This window comes from Neomonachus schauinslandi, chromosome 1 (genome assembly GCF_002201575.2).
Source record: "Neomonachus schauinslandi chromosome 1, ASM220157v2, whole genome shotgun sequence".
NCBI classification, from domain to species: Eukaryota; Metazoa; Chordata; class Mammalia; order Carnivora; family Phocidae; genus Neomonachus; species Neomonachus schauinslandi.
This window is the reverse complement of record NC_058403.1, coordinates 196,944,375-196,957,648: the sequence shown is the minus strand read 5'-3', so window position 1 is coordinate 196,957,648 and position 13,274 is coordinate 196,944,375. Positions and strand designations below refer to the sequence as shown.

Genomic DNA, 13,274 nt, shown 5'->3' with positions numbered 1-13,274 from the left:
AGAAAGAAAGAAAGAAAGAAAGAAAGAAAGAAAGAAAGAAAGAAAGAGGAAGGAAGGAAGGAAGGAAGGAAGGAAGGAAGGAAGGAAGGAAGGAAGGAGGAAGGAAGGAAGGAAGGAAGGAAGGAAGGAAGGAAGGAAGGAAGGAAGGAAGGAAGGAAGGAAGGAAAATTCTCTGGATATGAAAACATGTCAGAGATATCTATACCCCAATGTTCACAGCATTATTTAAAGTAAATAAGACATGAAAATGGTGGAAGTGTCTGTCAATGGATGAAGAAGTTATGAAATACATAAAAAATGGGCTACTACTCAGCCATAAGAAAGGAAGAAATACTGACATTTATGAAACACAGATGGACGAGGGCTTTATGCTAATAAGTCAGACAAAAATACTACACGATCTCATATATATGGAATCTAAAAAACAGAACAAACTCAGAAAAAGAGATCAGATTTGTGATTACTAAAAGCAGTGGTGCAGGGAAGAGGAAGAACGGGATGAATGTGGTCAAAAGGTATAAACTCATAGTTTTAAGATACATAAGTGCTACGGATATAATGTACAACAGGATGACCGTAGCTAATACTGCTGCATGGTATACAGAAAAGTTGTTAGGAGAGTAAATCCTAAGAGTTCTCACACAAAGGAAAATATTTCTTTATCTTTTTTATCTATACGAGATGATGGAAGTTAACTAAACTTACTGTGATAATCATTTCATGATATATGTAAGTCAAATCATTAAGCTGTACACCTTAAACTTATACATGCTATATGTCAATTTTATCTCAATAAAATTGGGGGAAAATGCGAACATTCAGAACCGACCCCAGTCCTACCTACACTGAATCAGAATTCAGGGCGTGGGGTGAGGGAAGCAGCCACTCTCTCTTTTCCTTTTTAAGATTTATTTATTTGAGAGAAAGAGAGAGAGAGAGCTCGCACGCGTGCACACACGCTTGAGTGTAGGAGAGTGCACCTGTGAGCACGAGTGGGGGGGGTAGGGGCAGAGACTCTCAAGCAGACTCCCCACTGTGCATGGAGCCAGGATAAGCCACCCAGGTGCCCCAGCCATTTTTCACTTTAAGAAACTCTCTAGGTGAGGGGCGCCTGGGTGGCTAAGATGGTTAAGCAGATGACTCTTGGTTTCTGCTCAGGTCATGATCTCAGGATGGTGAGATCGACCTGTTTTGGGTTCTGCTTCAGGATTCGCTCTCCTTCTGCCCCCCCACCAGACTCTCTCTCTTTCTAAAATAAATATCTTAAAATAAAACAAAACAAAACCTCTCCAGGTGATTCTAGTCACCTGGATAACCACTAGTCTGGAAATTTTATTGGCCCTGACTTGTCAATGTTCTTCATTAGTTTGCAGACGGATAATCTTTTCCTTTTTCCTGTCATTCAGAACCTAAGTAATCCAGAGCTTAACACAACATTTGGACTGAGTATTCCAACTAAGGAACAATGAGAAACCATGAACGTGTATTACCCCTATTAGGAATCTTTTCTTCCAATCACTGAAACTAAAACAAACAAAACTGAAAAAACACAGTATCACTTCTTGATTTTTTTTCTTCTGGCTAAAGTGTAAAACCAGTATTTCATTTAAAGGAGAACAGGGGCGCCTGGGTGGTGCAGTCAAGTCAGTTAAGCGGCTGACTCTTCGTTTCAGCCCAGGTCATGATCTCAGGGTTGTGAGATCAAGCCCCATGTGGTGTTTTGTGCTCAGTGTAGAGTCTGCTTGAGAGTCTCCCTCTGCCCCTCCCCCTCTCTAAAATGAATAAATAAATCTTAAATAAATGAGAATAAACTGAGTGTGCTGGGTCAATTTCCAAATTCTGCCTCATAAACAACTTTTTTTTTTTTTTTTGGACGCGCGTCTTCTGCGCTGTTCTTTTTTTTTTTTAAGATTTTATTTATTTATTTGACAGAGAGAGACACAGCGAGAGAGGGAACACAAGCAGGGGAAGTGCGAGAGGGAGAAGCAGGCTTCCCGCGGAGCAGGGAGCCCAATGAGGGGCTCGATCCCAGGACCCTGGGATCATGACCTGAGCCGAAGGCAGACGCTTCACGACTGAGCCACCCAGGCGCCCCATCATAAACAACTTTTAGAATTACTTTATTTCCACAAGAAAGAATAAGCAATTTTTCTCTCACATTTCTCTGAAGCTGCACTGGTCCAATACCCATTACATGTAGTTAGCAATCACTTTTAATGTTCAAACTATAATGTGCTACAAGTACAAAAAACAACCAGATTTCAAGGATTTGTACCAAAAAAGAGGAAAATAGTTTTTAATATTATACTGATTACATGTTAAAATATTAGATTAAATAAAATGCGACTTAAAAAAATCAATTTCACTTTTCTTTTATCCCCCTTAAAAAAGACAGTATTAGAAAACTTATAATAACATATGTGGCTCATGTTCCATTTCATGTTCGGAGTCTCACTGAGAAGGGATGGTTGAGGATAGTCCTCAGCGTGGTAGAAGAACACCCCACTAGGTAAGGAATCACACACGTAGGAACCTACCTGCACCATTTAACAACTAGTCTAGCAAAAATTTAGGGACCTTGGTAGAATTTCTCTGCTCAATAACACTCTTCTGAAAATGATAAAGGCTTTACCCAAGTATTAAACATTTACCAAACTCTTATACAAATGAACGTAGAAATATGGTAAGGGAAGAGATTTACATGTGAGTAAAAGGCTGGACATGAAGGGCCAGAGAAAGCAGCAATAAAATGGTTCACCAATCCAAAGTGCTGACCAGGATCCCAATCAGCCCACAATGTGCCAGTGAGAGAGTAGCTGACTGTAGTCCCATGTTTGGCTGCAAACCCATGTTTGCAGAATACATCATCATTTGAGTGTTGCCTCTCCAAGGCAGAAGCCAGAATCACTCTCCGAACCTCTCCTGCAGCTAGAGTGCAGGCATGTGACCAAAGCTTCCCAAATTAGACACACTGCATGAAATCTGACTCAGAAGGGAGCAACATGAGGCAGCAAGAACCACAACCTCCATTTTCTGGTGAGAGTGGAAGAATGTGGCAAAAATGGAGCAAGATGGCATAGATCCCAACGAGACTGTGGTAGAGCAAGAACCTGTGCCCAGGGGTGTGGCAGAAAGTCTCTGCCAGAGCAGGCCAGCAAAGTGACCTGAGTCCTGTTCCTGGCTGCACAGTCTCCAAGACCCACTCTCTGGTCCTCCCATAAATTCCTTGAGCTAACTACTATCCTTTAGTCAATTTTTTTAGACAATTTCTCCTGAATAAACTAGAGAGATGAGAGGGAATATCTAATATTTGTAACTAAAAACCAATACCCAGATGGATACAGAAAATATCACACCAATTGAAAACTTTAAAATAGCATTTACACTGGGAGAGGATTTGTACCAAATGTTCAGAGGAGTTATTAGAGATTTGAATTGCATCTGTAACAGTTTATGTATTAAAAGAAAAAAAAAGGATGGGGCGCCTGGGTAGCTCAGCTGGTTAAGCATATGACTCTTGAGCTCAGCTCAGGTCCTTATCTCAGGGTCTTGAGTTCAAGCCCCATGATGGGCTCCACACTGGGCCCTACTTAAAAAAAGAAAAAAAGAAAAAGGGGATAAAAATGGTACTACCAACAGTGTGGGAATCCTTGTTTATAAATGTTTGGGTACTTTTCAAATACCTGAAAAGGAACTGAGGCCCAAGGCAGGAATGGCACTAAAGAGGAGAAGAGAAAGAAGAAAACAGCAGCAGCTATTATTTATTTATTGAAAGATTACTATGTGCCAGGCAATGTGTTTAGGACTTACTATTTTATATAATCCTCGAAGTATAACTACAACATAAATTCTTTTATTTTCATGATGTAGATAAGTAAATGGGACTCTGTGGTTAAATCACTTGCCTAAGATGACATATCTAAAGTTGCAGAGGCAGACCAAACTCCTGTTTGTCTCAGAGTTGAGTATGGCTTTTGATTAACTCTTTCTCACTCTTAGTAATTCCACACTATCATGAGGGGTTAGGGACCATCCAGCATGGGGGAAATGTTAAACAGCAAGAAGAAAAAGAGGAAGAGGGACAAAAGTTGAAATGACATATGAGAAAGAGTTGCATTTTGAGCCACTGAAGGCTTGAGATCTTTACTTCTAACAACAAAAGGAGCAAGTGATGAGAGGTCCCCTTCCCCAAAGTATCTTTCACTTAGCGAGGCCAGAATGACCAACTAGCCTTGTGTGAAGCCTCAGTTCCTGCCCTGTAGAAGGGCAGAGAAGAAACAAGCAATGTTATGGGTGCTAAGTGAAACCCAACCCCTGGGATTCACCATGAGAAGGCCTTCTCTCTGGCACATGCATTTAACTCCATGTGGATGCTTTAGGAAGCAACCAACTCAAGAGCGTTCTTGAAAGGGAAGTTCCAAATGAATCCCCTTTACCCAGCTCAGGCTGACCTACCAGGAACAGAAAACTTGGGCCTTTCCTAGTACTGTATACACTGTCAAGGCATTTACATGGCAGCTCTTGTTTTTGCCTTTAGAAGGTACCTCCTTATCTTAACTAGATGTATGATACTGTGATATAATAAAAATTATGTATTTTGTTTTCTCTGGTTCCTGGCCAGAGCTTCTAAAACCTTTGTAATTTCATAAGCAATAATAAAAATGCTAGGTGCATCTTGTCTTCTAATGAGGCAACTCCTGGTGGGCTCCTCGATGAGGCTGGTCACCACAAAGACGAAGCCATGATTAGATGCTTGGCACTTTTAGCCCCACACTCCATTCTCTGGAGGAGGGGCTAGAATTGAGTTACTAATGGATTATACCTATGGGATGTAGCCTCCATAAAAATCCCAGAAGTATAGGGTTCAGGGAACTACTGTGTTGGTTAACACACTCACATGCCAGGAATGTGGTGCACCCCAACTCCATATGGACAGAGGCTCCTGTATGTCTTTATCTGGCTGTTCATTTGTATCTTCTATCATATCATTTATTATACAATATACCAGTAAATGTGTTTCCTGAGTTCTGTGAGTTGTTCTAACAAATTATGAAACCTGAGGAGGGGTAGTGGGAACCTCAATTGATAGCTGGTCAATCAGAAATACAGGTGATATCCTGGGACTTGATCGGTATATGAGCTGGAGGGCAGTCTTGTGGAACTGATCCCTTAAGTTGTGGGACCTGACACTAACTCCAAGTAGACAGTGTCAACTGAATTTTAGGACAGTTAGCTGATGTCAGAGAATTGGTCAATGTGGGGAAAAAACCCACACATTTGGTGGCCTGAAGTGTGACTGTGTTAGTAGTAGAGAGTAAAGGAACACAGTGAGACTTACTCAGATAACTACTTTTGTGATTAACCTTTAACATGTACCTTTGTCTCCCACCAATTCACTAAAACTGTTCTAAGGATGTAATTACTGTGTCAAATCCAACAATGTATGTGCTGCTTCTAGGCTGGACAGATGAGGAAGTCTGACAGAGGAAGCTATCCAAGGTGGTTAACAGTTTTTAAAAAGCAATCTAATTTTGCCACAATAAAAAAAAAAAAAAAAAAAATCTAGGTTCCAAGATAGTAAATTGTTTTGAAATTTACAGCCTAGATTCTCAAGACAGTAAACCGTTTTGAAATTTTAAATCACATTAATATAGACATAATTTTTAATTCTTATCAAAAGGGTTAGGTTGAGGGGCACCTGAGTGGCTCAGTTGGTTGAGCGTCTGCCTTCAGCTCAGGTCATGGCCTCAGGGTCCTGGGATTGAGCACCATGTCGGGGTCTCTGCTCAGGAGGCAGCCTGCTTCTCCCTTTCACTCTCCCTCTATCAAATAAATAAATAAAACCTTAAAAAAAAAAAAGGGTTAGGTTGAGACACAATACAGCTGACCCTTGAACAACTTGGGTTTGAACTGCATGGGCCCACTTATAGGCAGGAGTTTTTTTTGGATAAATGCAGTATAGTATTGAAAATGTATTTTCTTGGGGCACCTAGGTGGCTCAATCGGTTAAGTGTCCAGCTCAGGTCATGATTTCATGGGTCACGACATTGAGCCCTGCCCCACATTGGGCTCCGTGGAATCCACGAGATTCTCTGCCTCTGCTCCCCACCCTCACATGCACACGCATACTCTCTCAAATAAATAAAATCTTTAAAAAAAGAAAATGTATTTTCTCTTCCTTATGATTTGCCTTATAACATTTTTTCTCTAGATTATGAGAATACAGTATATAATACATACAACATACAAAATATGTGCTAATTGACTGCTAATGTTGTAAGGCTTCCAGTCAACAGTAGGCTATTAAGTTTTTGGGGAGTGAAAATTACATGAAGAGGGACGCCTGGGTGGTTTAGTCGGTTAAGCGGCTGCCTTCTATTCAGGTCATGATCCCAGGGTCCTGCTCAGCAGGGAGCCTGCTTCTCCTTCTGCCTGCCGCTCCCCCTGCTTATGTACTCTCTCTCTGACAAATAATAAAAATCTTAAAAAAAAAAAAAAATACATGATTTCCACCTGTGCAGGGAGTCAATATCCCTAACCCCACATTGTTCAAGAGTCAACTGTACCATGTGGCAAGGAGTCTTTTAACCATGTAAATTGAGAAGGCAAGCCTGTTCAGACCTACATTTCAGTATGTACATATGTCACCTCTCTAGCCTCATCCATTCATTCAGTGCATCCATTCATTCAGTGCCTTTTTGCTTTTTTTTTTTTTTAAGTACACTCCTAGCCCAGCGTGGAGCCCAACATGGGGCTTGAACTCATTACCCTGAGATCAAGACCTGCACTAAAATCAAGTCAGGCATTTAACCAACTGAGCTACCCAGGCACCCCAGTCTTTTTGCCATTTTTTAAAATAAGCAGGCTCCCACCTTAGCGCTTTCTGATTTGGAATGCTCTTTCCTCAGATAACCACCATGGTTCATCTGCCAACACCCTTTGGTCTTAACTCAATGTTAAGAGCACACTGGGGCTGGGCACCTGGGTGGCTCAGTCGGTTAAGCGTCTGCCTTCGGCTCAGGTCATGATCCCAGGGTCCTGGGATTGAGTCCCACATCGGACTCCCTGCTCAGCGGGGAGCCTGCTTCTCCCTCTGCTCCCCCCCCCCACTTGTTCTCTCTCGCTCTCACTCTCTCAAAAATAAGTAAATAAAATCTTAAAAAAAAAAAAAAAGAAAAAGAGCACACTGGGGCTTATCCTGATCCCCCCATCTACCTTCATTTCACTCCTCTGCATTCATCACTATATAACAAGTTTTTTTTTTTTAAAGGTTTATTTATTTAATTGACAGAGAGAGAGACAGCGTGAGGGGGAACAGAAGTAGGTGGAGTGGGAGAGGGAGAAGCAGGCTTTCAGCCGAGCAGGGAGCCTGATGCGGGGCTCGATCCCAGGACCCTGGGATCATGACCTGAGCTGAAGGCAGTCGCTTAACCAACTGAGCCACCCAGGCGCCCCTATAACAAGATTTGTCTTATGTACCATCTATCTCCTTCCAGCTATAATATTATGCTCCACAAGATCAGGGAGCTTTCTGTCTTGTTCACCATTGTACCCAAGCATCTAGAGCAAAGGACTTTATACATAGAGACATAAGATGTCTGGGACAGGGAAGAAAAGGTTAAGAATCACTGCCCTACTAGTATCCAAAATCTATAAAGAACTTATCAAACTCAACATCCAAAGAACAAATGATCCAATCAAGAAATGCGCAGAAGAATGAACAAACATTTTTCCAAAGAAGACATCCAAATGGCCAACAGACACATGAAAAAGTGCTCAACATCACTCGGCATCAGGGAAATCCAAATCAAAACCTCAATGAGATACCACCTCACACCAGTCAGAATGGCTAAAATTAACAAGTCAGGAAATGACAGATGTTGGTGGGGATGTGGATAAAGGGGAACCCTCCTACACTGTTGGTGGGAATGCAAGCTGGTGCAGCCACTCTGGAAAACAGTATGGAGGTTCCTCAAAAAGTTGAAAATAGAGCTACCCTACAACCCAGCAAATGCACTAATGGGTATTTACTCTGAAGATACAAATGTAGTGACCCAAAGCGGTACATGCACCCCGATGTTTATAGCAGCAATATCCACAACAGCCAAACTATGGAAAGAGCCCAGATGTCCATTGACAGATGAATGGATAAAGAAGATGTGGTATATATACACAATGTAATATTATGCAGCCATCAAAAGGAATGAAACCTTGCCTTCTGCAACAACATGGATGGAACTGGAGGGTATTATGCTGAGCAAAATAAGTCAATCAGAGAAAGGCATGTATCATATGATCTCACTGATATGAGGAATTCTTAATCTCAGGAAACAAACTGAGGGTTGCTGGAGTGGTGGGGGTGGGAGGGATGGGGTGGCTGGGTGATAGACATTGGGGAGGGTATGTGCTATGGTGAGAACTGTGAATTATGTAAGACTGTTGAATCACAGACCTGTACCTCTGAAACAAATAATACGTTATATGTTAAAAAAAAAAAAAAAAAAGAAGAAGATAGTAGGAAGGGAAAAATGAAGGGGGAACCTCGGAGGGGGAGACAAACCAATGAGAGACTATGGACTCTGAGAAACAAACTGAGGGTTCTAGAGGTGGCCTGGTGATGGGTATTAAAGAGGACACGTACTGAATGGAACACTGGGTGTGATACGCAAACAATGAATCATGGAACGCTACACCAAAAACTAATGATGTAATGTATTGTGATTAACATAACATAATAAAAGAAAAAAAAAAAGAATCATTGCCCTATACCTGTAAGTTCAAAGCAAAATATTTCCAAACAGCACTTTCATCACAAAATTAGTTCATGGTTTTTTTTTTTTTAAAGATTTATTTTTAGAGAGAGAGTGAGCACATGTGAGCAGGGGGAGAGGCAGAGTGAGAGAGAGAGAAGCAGACTCCCACTAAGTGGGGAGCCTAATGCAGAGCTTTGATCCCATAAACCTGAGACAACAACCTGAGCTGAAAATAAGAGTCAGATGCTCAACTGACTGAGTCATCCAGGAATCCCTCATGTTTACTTAAAAATTCAAGCCCAGCATGGAGCCTACTTAAAAATAAACAAACAAACAAAAATTCGAGCTCTCCTCCTTAGCACCCCACTCCTGAACCCAATTACTGTTTTAAACTTTACTACTATTATTTAAGGACCACTACATTCTACATACTAAAAATCAGTGATACTAAACTGGTTTTGACACTCAGCAATGTGTTAAACATCCTACCCTATCAAAATACATAGATCTACCTCATTCTTCTGGCACATAGGACACTACAGTACAATTGTACCATTTTTGCCATTTCCCTTACTGAGTGACTTGTTTCTAGTATTACTACTACTATTAGTGCAGCAGTGAATACCCCTATATACACATATATCTGTGAACACAAATGCAAAACCAAAGGTATACACACTTAAACATCTGACAAGTATTGTCAAAATCACTTCCAAGAAGTTACACTAATTTTTTTTCGCATTTTAAAAAAAAGAGATTATTTATTCATTTGAGAGAGAGTGAGCAAACGAAAGAGCACAAGCAGCAGAGGGAGAGGGAGAAGCAGGCTCTCCACTGAGCAGGAAGCCAGACACAGGGCTTGATCCCAGGACCCTTGGATCATGACCTGAGCCAAAGACAGATGCTTAACTGACTGAGCCACCGAGGCGCCCCAAAGTTACAAATTTTTCCTCTCCATATCCTTGCTGTCCTGGGTGAAATCTTTATAAATGTTTTCCTATCTAATAAATGAAATATATTTCACTTTTAAAATTTATACTTCTATAATCACCAGTAGTATGAAACATCTGATATGCTTATGATCACCACCTGTGTTTCCTCTTCCATAAACTACTTATATCCTTTGTTCATTTTTTTTTACTAGATTATTTTTTTCTACTTTCTAAGAGTTCTTTATGTATTAGAAACACTATTTAGAAGCACAGGCTCCAGTTAAAACAGTTTGGGTGCAAACAGTATCTACTGATATAGGACTTGACCTCCCTATGTCTCACGTGCTATTTTTAGTTTCAAAAACTATTCTTTGGGCGCCTGGGTGGCTCAGTTGGTTAAGCGACTGCCTTCGGCTCAGGTCATTATCCTGGAGTCCCTGGATCGAGTCCCGCATCAGGCTCCCTGCTCGGCGGGGAGTCTGCTTCTCCCTCTCACTCTCACTCTCCCCCCTCTCATGTGCTCTCTGTCTCTCTCATTCTCTCTGTCTCAGATAAATAAAATCTTTAAAAAAAAAAAAACTATTCTTTTGGGGCACCTGGGTGGCTCAGTTGGTTAAGCGGCTGCCTTCGGCTCAGGTCACGATCCCAGGGCCCTGGGATCGAGCCCCATGTCCGGCTCCCTGCTGGGCAGAGAGCCTGCTTCTCCCTCTCCCTCTGCCTGCTGCTCTGCCTACTTGTGCTCTCTTTCTCTGTCAAATAAATAAATAAAATCTTAAAAAAACCCAAAAAACTATCCTTTTAAACTGAGTATAGATAGACCTATAAAAGAGATCAAGAAACTGACGTGTGTATAGTAATTCTGTGGTGTTTTTTTTTTAAGTGGGCATGGAGCTGAGCGTTCAAGCTGGGCTTGAACTCACGACCCTGAGATCAAGACCTGAGCTGAGATCAAGAGTTGGAGGTTTAACCAACTGAGCCACCCAGGCACCCCTGTATAATAATTTTGTAACTGCGAGGCATATATTTGATTCTGATGTCACTCAGAAAAAAAATGTTTTTTTCGAAGTCTTATATAAAGTTGTATCGTCAGTCATATTATCTGGCTCATGATTTTGGTAGCTTTAGATTAACAATGTCAATTTTCACGTAAGTAACATTAATTAGTATCAATTTAATCTTTATTTAAATTAAATCTACAAAGCCAACTTTTAGAAAAATTAAATCCCTCTGGCTTAAGCCAGTAATTAATGAAACTATATCTGCTGTAAGTTTTTTGTTTTTTGTTTTTTTAAGTGAGAGAGAGAGCGCAAGTGGTGGGAGTGGCAGAGGGAGAGAAAGAATCTTAAGCAAGCTCCATGCTCAGTGCTTGTATCTCATGGATTTATTATATTTATATTTCTTCTTTTATTTACAGGTGTTTTGAGGAAAGAAGATGATGTTAATAACTGAGGTCAGCCATCTTAAACATAAAGTCTCAAACAACACTTTAGACTCAAATCCCAAACCATTCTTTTTCCCTTTTATTTTTTTAAAGTGAGCTCTATGCCCAGCATGAGGCTTGAACTCAAGACCCCAAGATCAAGCGTCACATCGCATGCTCTACGGATTTAGCCAGTCTGACGCCCATATCCCAAACCATTTTAATCTTAGGAAAAAGGAAGTCCATGCTGTAAGTAACAGCAGAATAATTTCTCAAACCAAAAAGTCAGCCTCCTCTTATCTACCTTTCCTGTACCCCTCCTTCCTTATAAAGAATGGAAAAAACAGGGGCGCCTGGGTGGCTCAGTTGGTTAAGAGTCTGCCTTCAGCTCAGGTCACGATCCCAGAGTCCTGGGACTGAGACCTGCATCAGGCTTCCTGCTCAGCGAAAAGCCTGTTTCTCCCTCTCCCACTGCCTGCTGCTCCCCACTTGTGCTCTCTGTCAAATAAATAAAATCTTAAAAAAAAAAAAAAAAAAAGGAAAAAACAATGACTGCATTCCTCCACGTGCTAAATGTTTTCTTGTCTATTATCTCATTCAGTCTCACTAAATTTAACAGATGAAAAATCTAGGGCTGAAAAGATTTAAATCATGTCAACAAATAGTAGGTCAAGCCAGATTTAAACCTAGGAATCCTACTCCAGAGCCCAGGTCCTTCCAATATACCTGCCTGCATTCCTAAGAAGCAAAGAGGCCACAGTCTTTCTATCTCATCAGACACACCTCTCCACAGTCCTTGCCCGTCCGTGAGGTTCTACCCTTTCTAATTCTCTTGGTGGAAAAAGCAGTGAGGGCAGAATGAAACAGAATCACAATAGACAGGAGCAAGAAAGCAGCATTTGTAAATGGAGCATACTGTTAGTTTCATATAAGGAACCCCTAAAGAGGCACTTTTACCTTCTCAGCAAATGTATTAAGTTTCTCCTCTTTCTGTAAGCTCATTATCAATTAGCATTATTTCCTGAGGATTACAAATAGTAAATGCAGACCTAGAAATCTACAAATGACCTAAGTCAGGGAACCACAAAACTAAATGAAGATCACTAAAATATATCATATCCATTTTAAAACAAGTTTCAAACGTCATGCTTTAAATAATGAGCTAACACGAGCCCCTCCTCTGCCCTTGATCTGTTCAGGGTGACACAGACAAAAGGGAACCTTCAATTACACACAGCTGTGTCACATCCAAATCCAGTCCCAGAAGACCACTAATTCCTATACTGTTCAATTCTCCAAAGCAAATGGCAAGTATCTGTAATCTTTTTAGTTTACGGTAGTTGCAAATATTTTTAGTCTGTACTATGAAAGCCTTTATGTTAAATAAAATGTTTTTTTAAAATACCAGAGTACTCCCCTTAGTGAAAACAACCTTGGACATTTGTATATAAGATGTGATGTTCCTACTAACCAAAACCCTGATGGCAAATAAAATCTGTTAAACAGAATGCACCTCAACATCTCCCTTTTACCTGAACCTGCTGTGGCTGTTGAACCTGAATCTGCTGTTCTTGTTGGGTTTGTGGCTGAACACTGGTGGTGACTGGACAGGCAAGTTCAAGCAAAGACCCAGCCACTTCGGTGCTGTCTGTGTAAATGCAGTTCCCACCCTGTTGGTACACCATGGTAGTGGTAGCTGTCTGCTGGAACTCCTGAAGGGCTTCCGGCCCCTTAGAGGCTAGCGAGTCCAGAAATTCCTTCATCCTGTGTTGCGGGACAGACCGCGCCTTTACTCTGATGTACTCTTCAAAGGAAATGGTGTTTTCCAGAGAATTATTCATATTGCAGAGTCCTCAGGGTTCCTAGAAATAAAATAAATGTCAGAAGTCAAAATCATGCTACTGTTTTCATATTCTGAAATGCAGAGCAATCATGCTTGCAACAGAGTGGAATATTCAAGGCAGCTTTGTACATCTAAAATTCAAAATAAAGTTATTATACCACCTTATTCTTTTTTTAGTTAACAGTGTCTAAAAATTGTTTCTATAAACATTTCTTAAATCAAACTATCACACTGAAAACAAAAAACAAAGGCATGCGTCACAGTACTGGATGAAACAGGCTGAAAACACACTCTCCACCCAGCACTAGGTCAATGCCATCTTCTCT

The 13,274-nt window shown here is 40.9% G+C and overlaps 1 protein-coding gene across 5 annotated transcripts in view; it reads right to left on the bottom strand.

Annotated features, from left to right (window-relative positions):
* QRICH1 (glutamine rich 1) overlaps positions 1 to 13,274 on the bottom strand; it is a 52,985-nt gene that overhangs the window by 30,588 nt on the left and 9,123 nt on the right. For all 5 annotated transcript variants that reach the window (XM_044921659.1, XM_021686920.1, XM_021686924.1 and 2 more), the window contains one exon: positions 12,638 to 12,967. In XM_044921659.1, coding sequence (XP_044777594.1) covers positions 12,638 to 12,946 — 309 coding nt within the window. In that variant the 5' untranslated portion in view covers positions 12,947 to 12,967. The remainder of the gene's footprint in view (positions 1 to 12,637; positions 12,968 to 13,274) is intronic.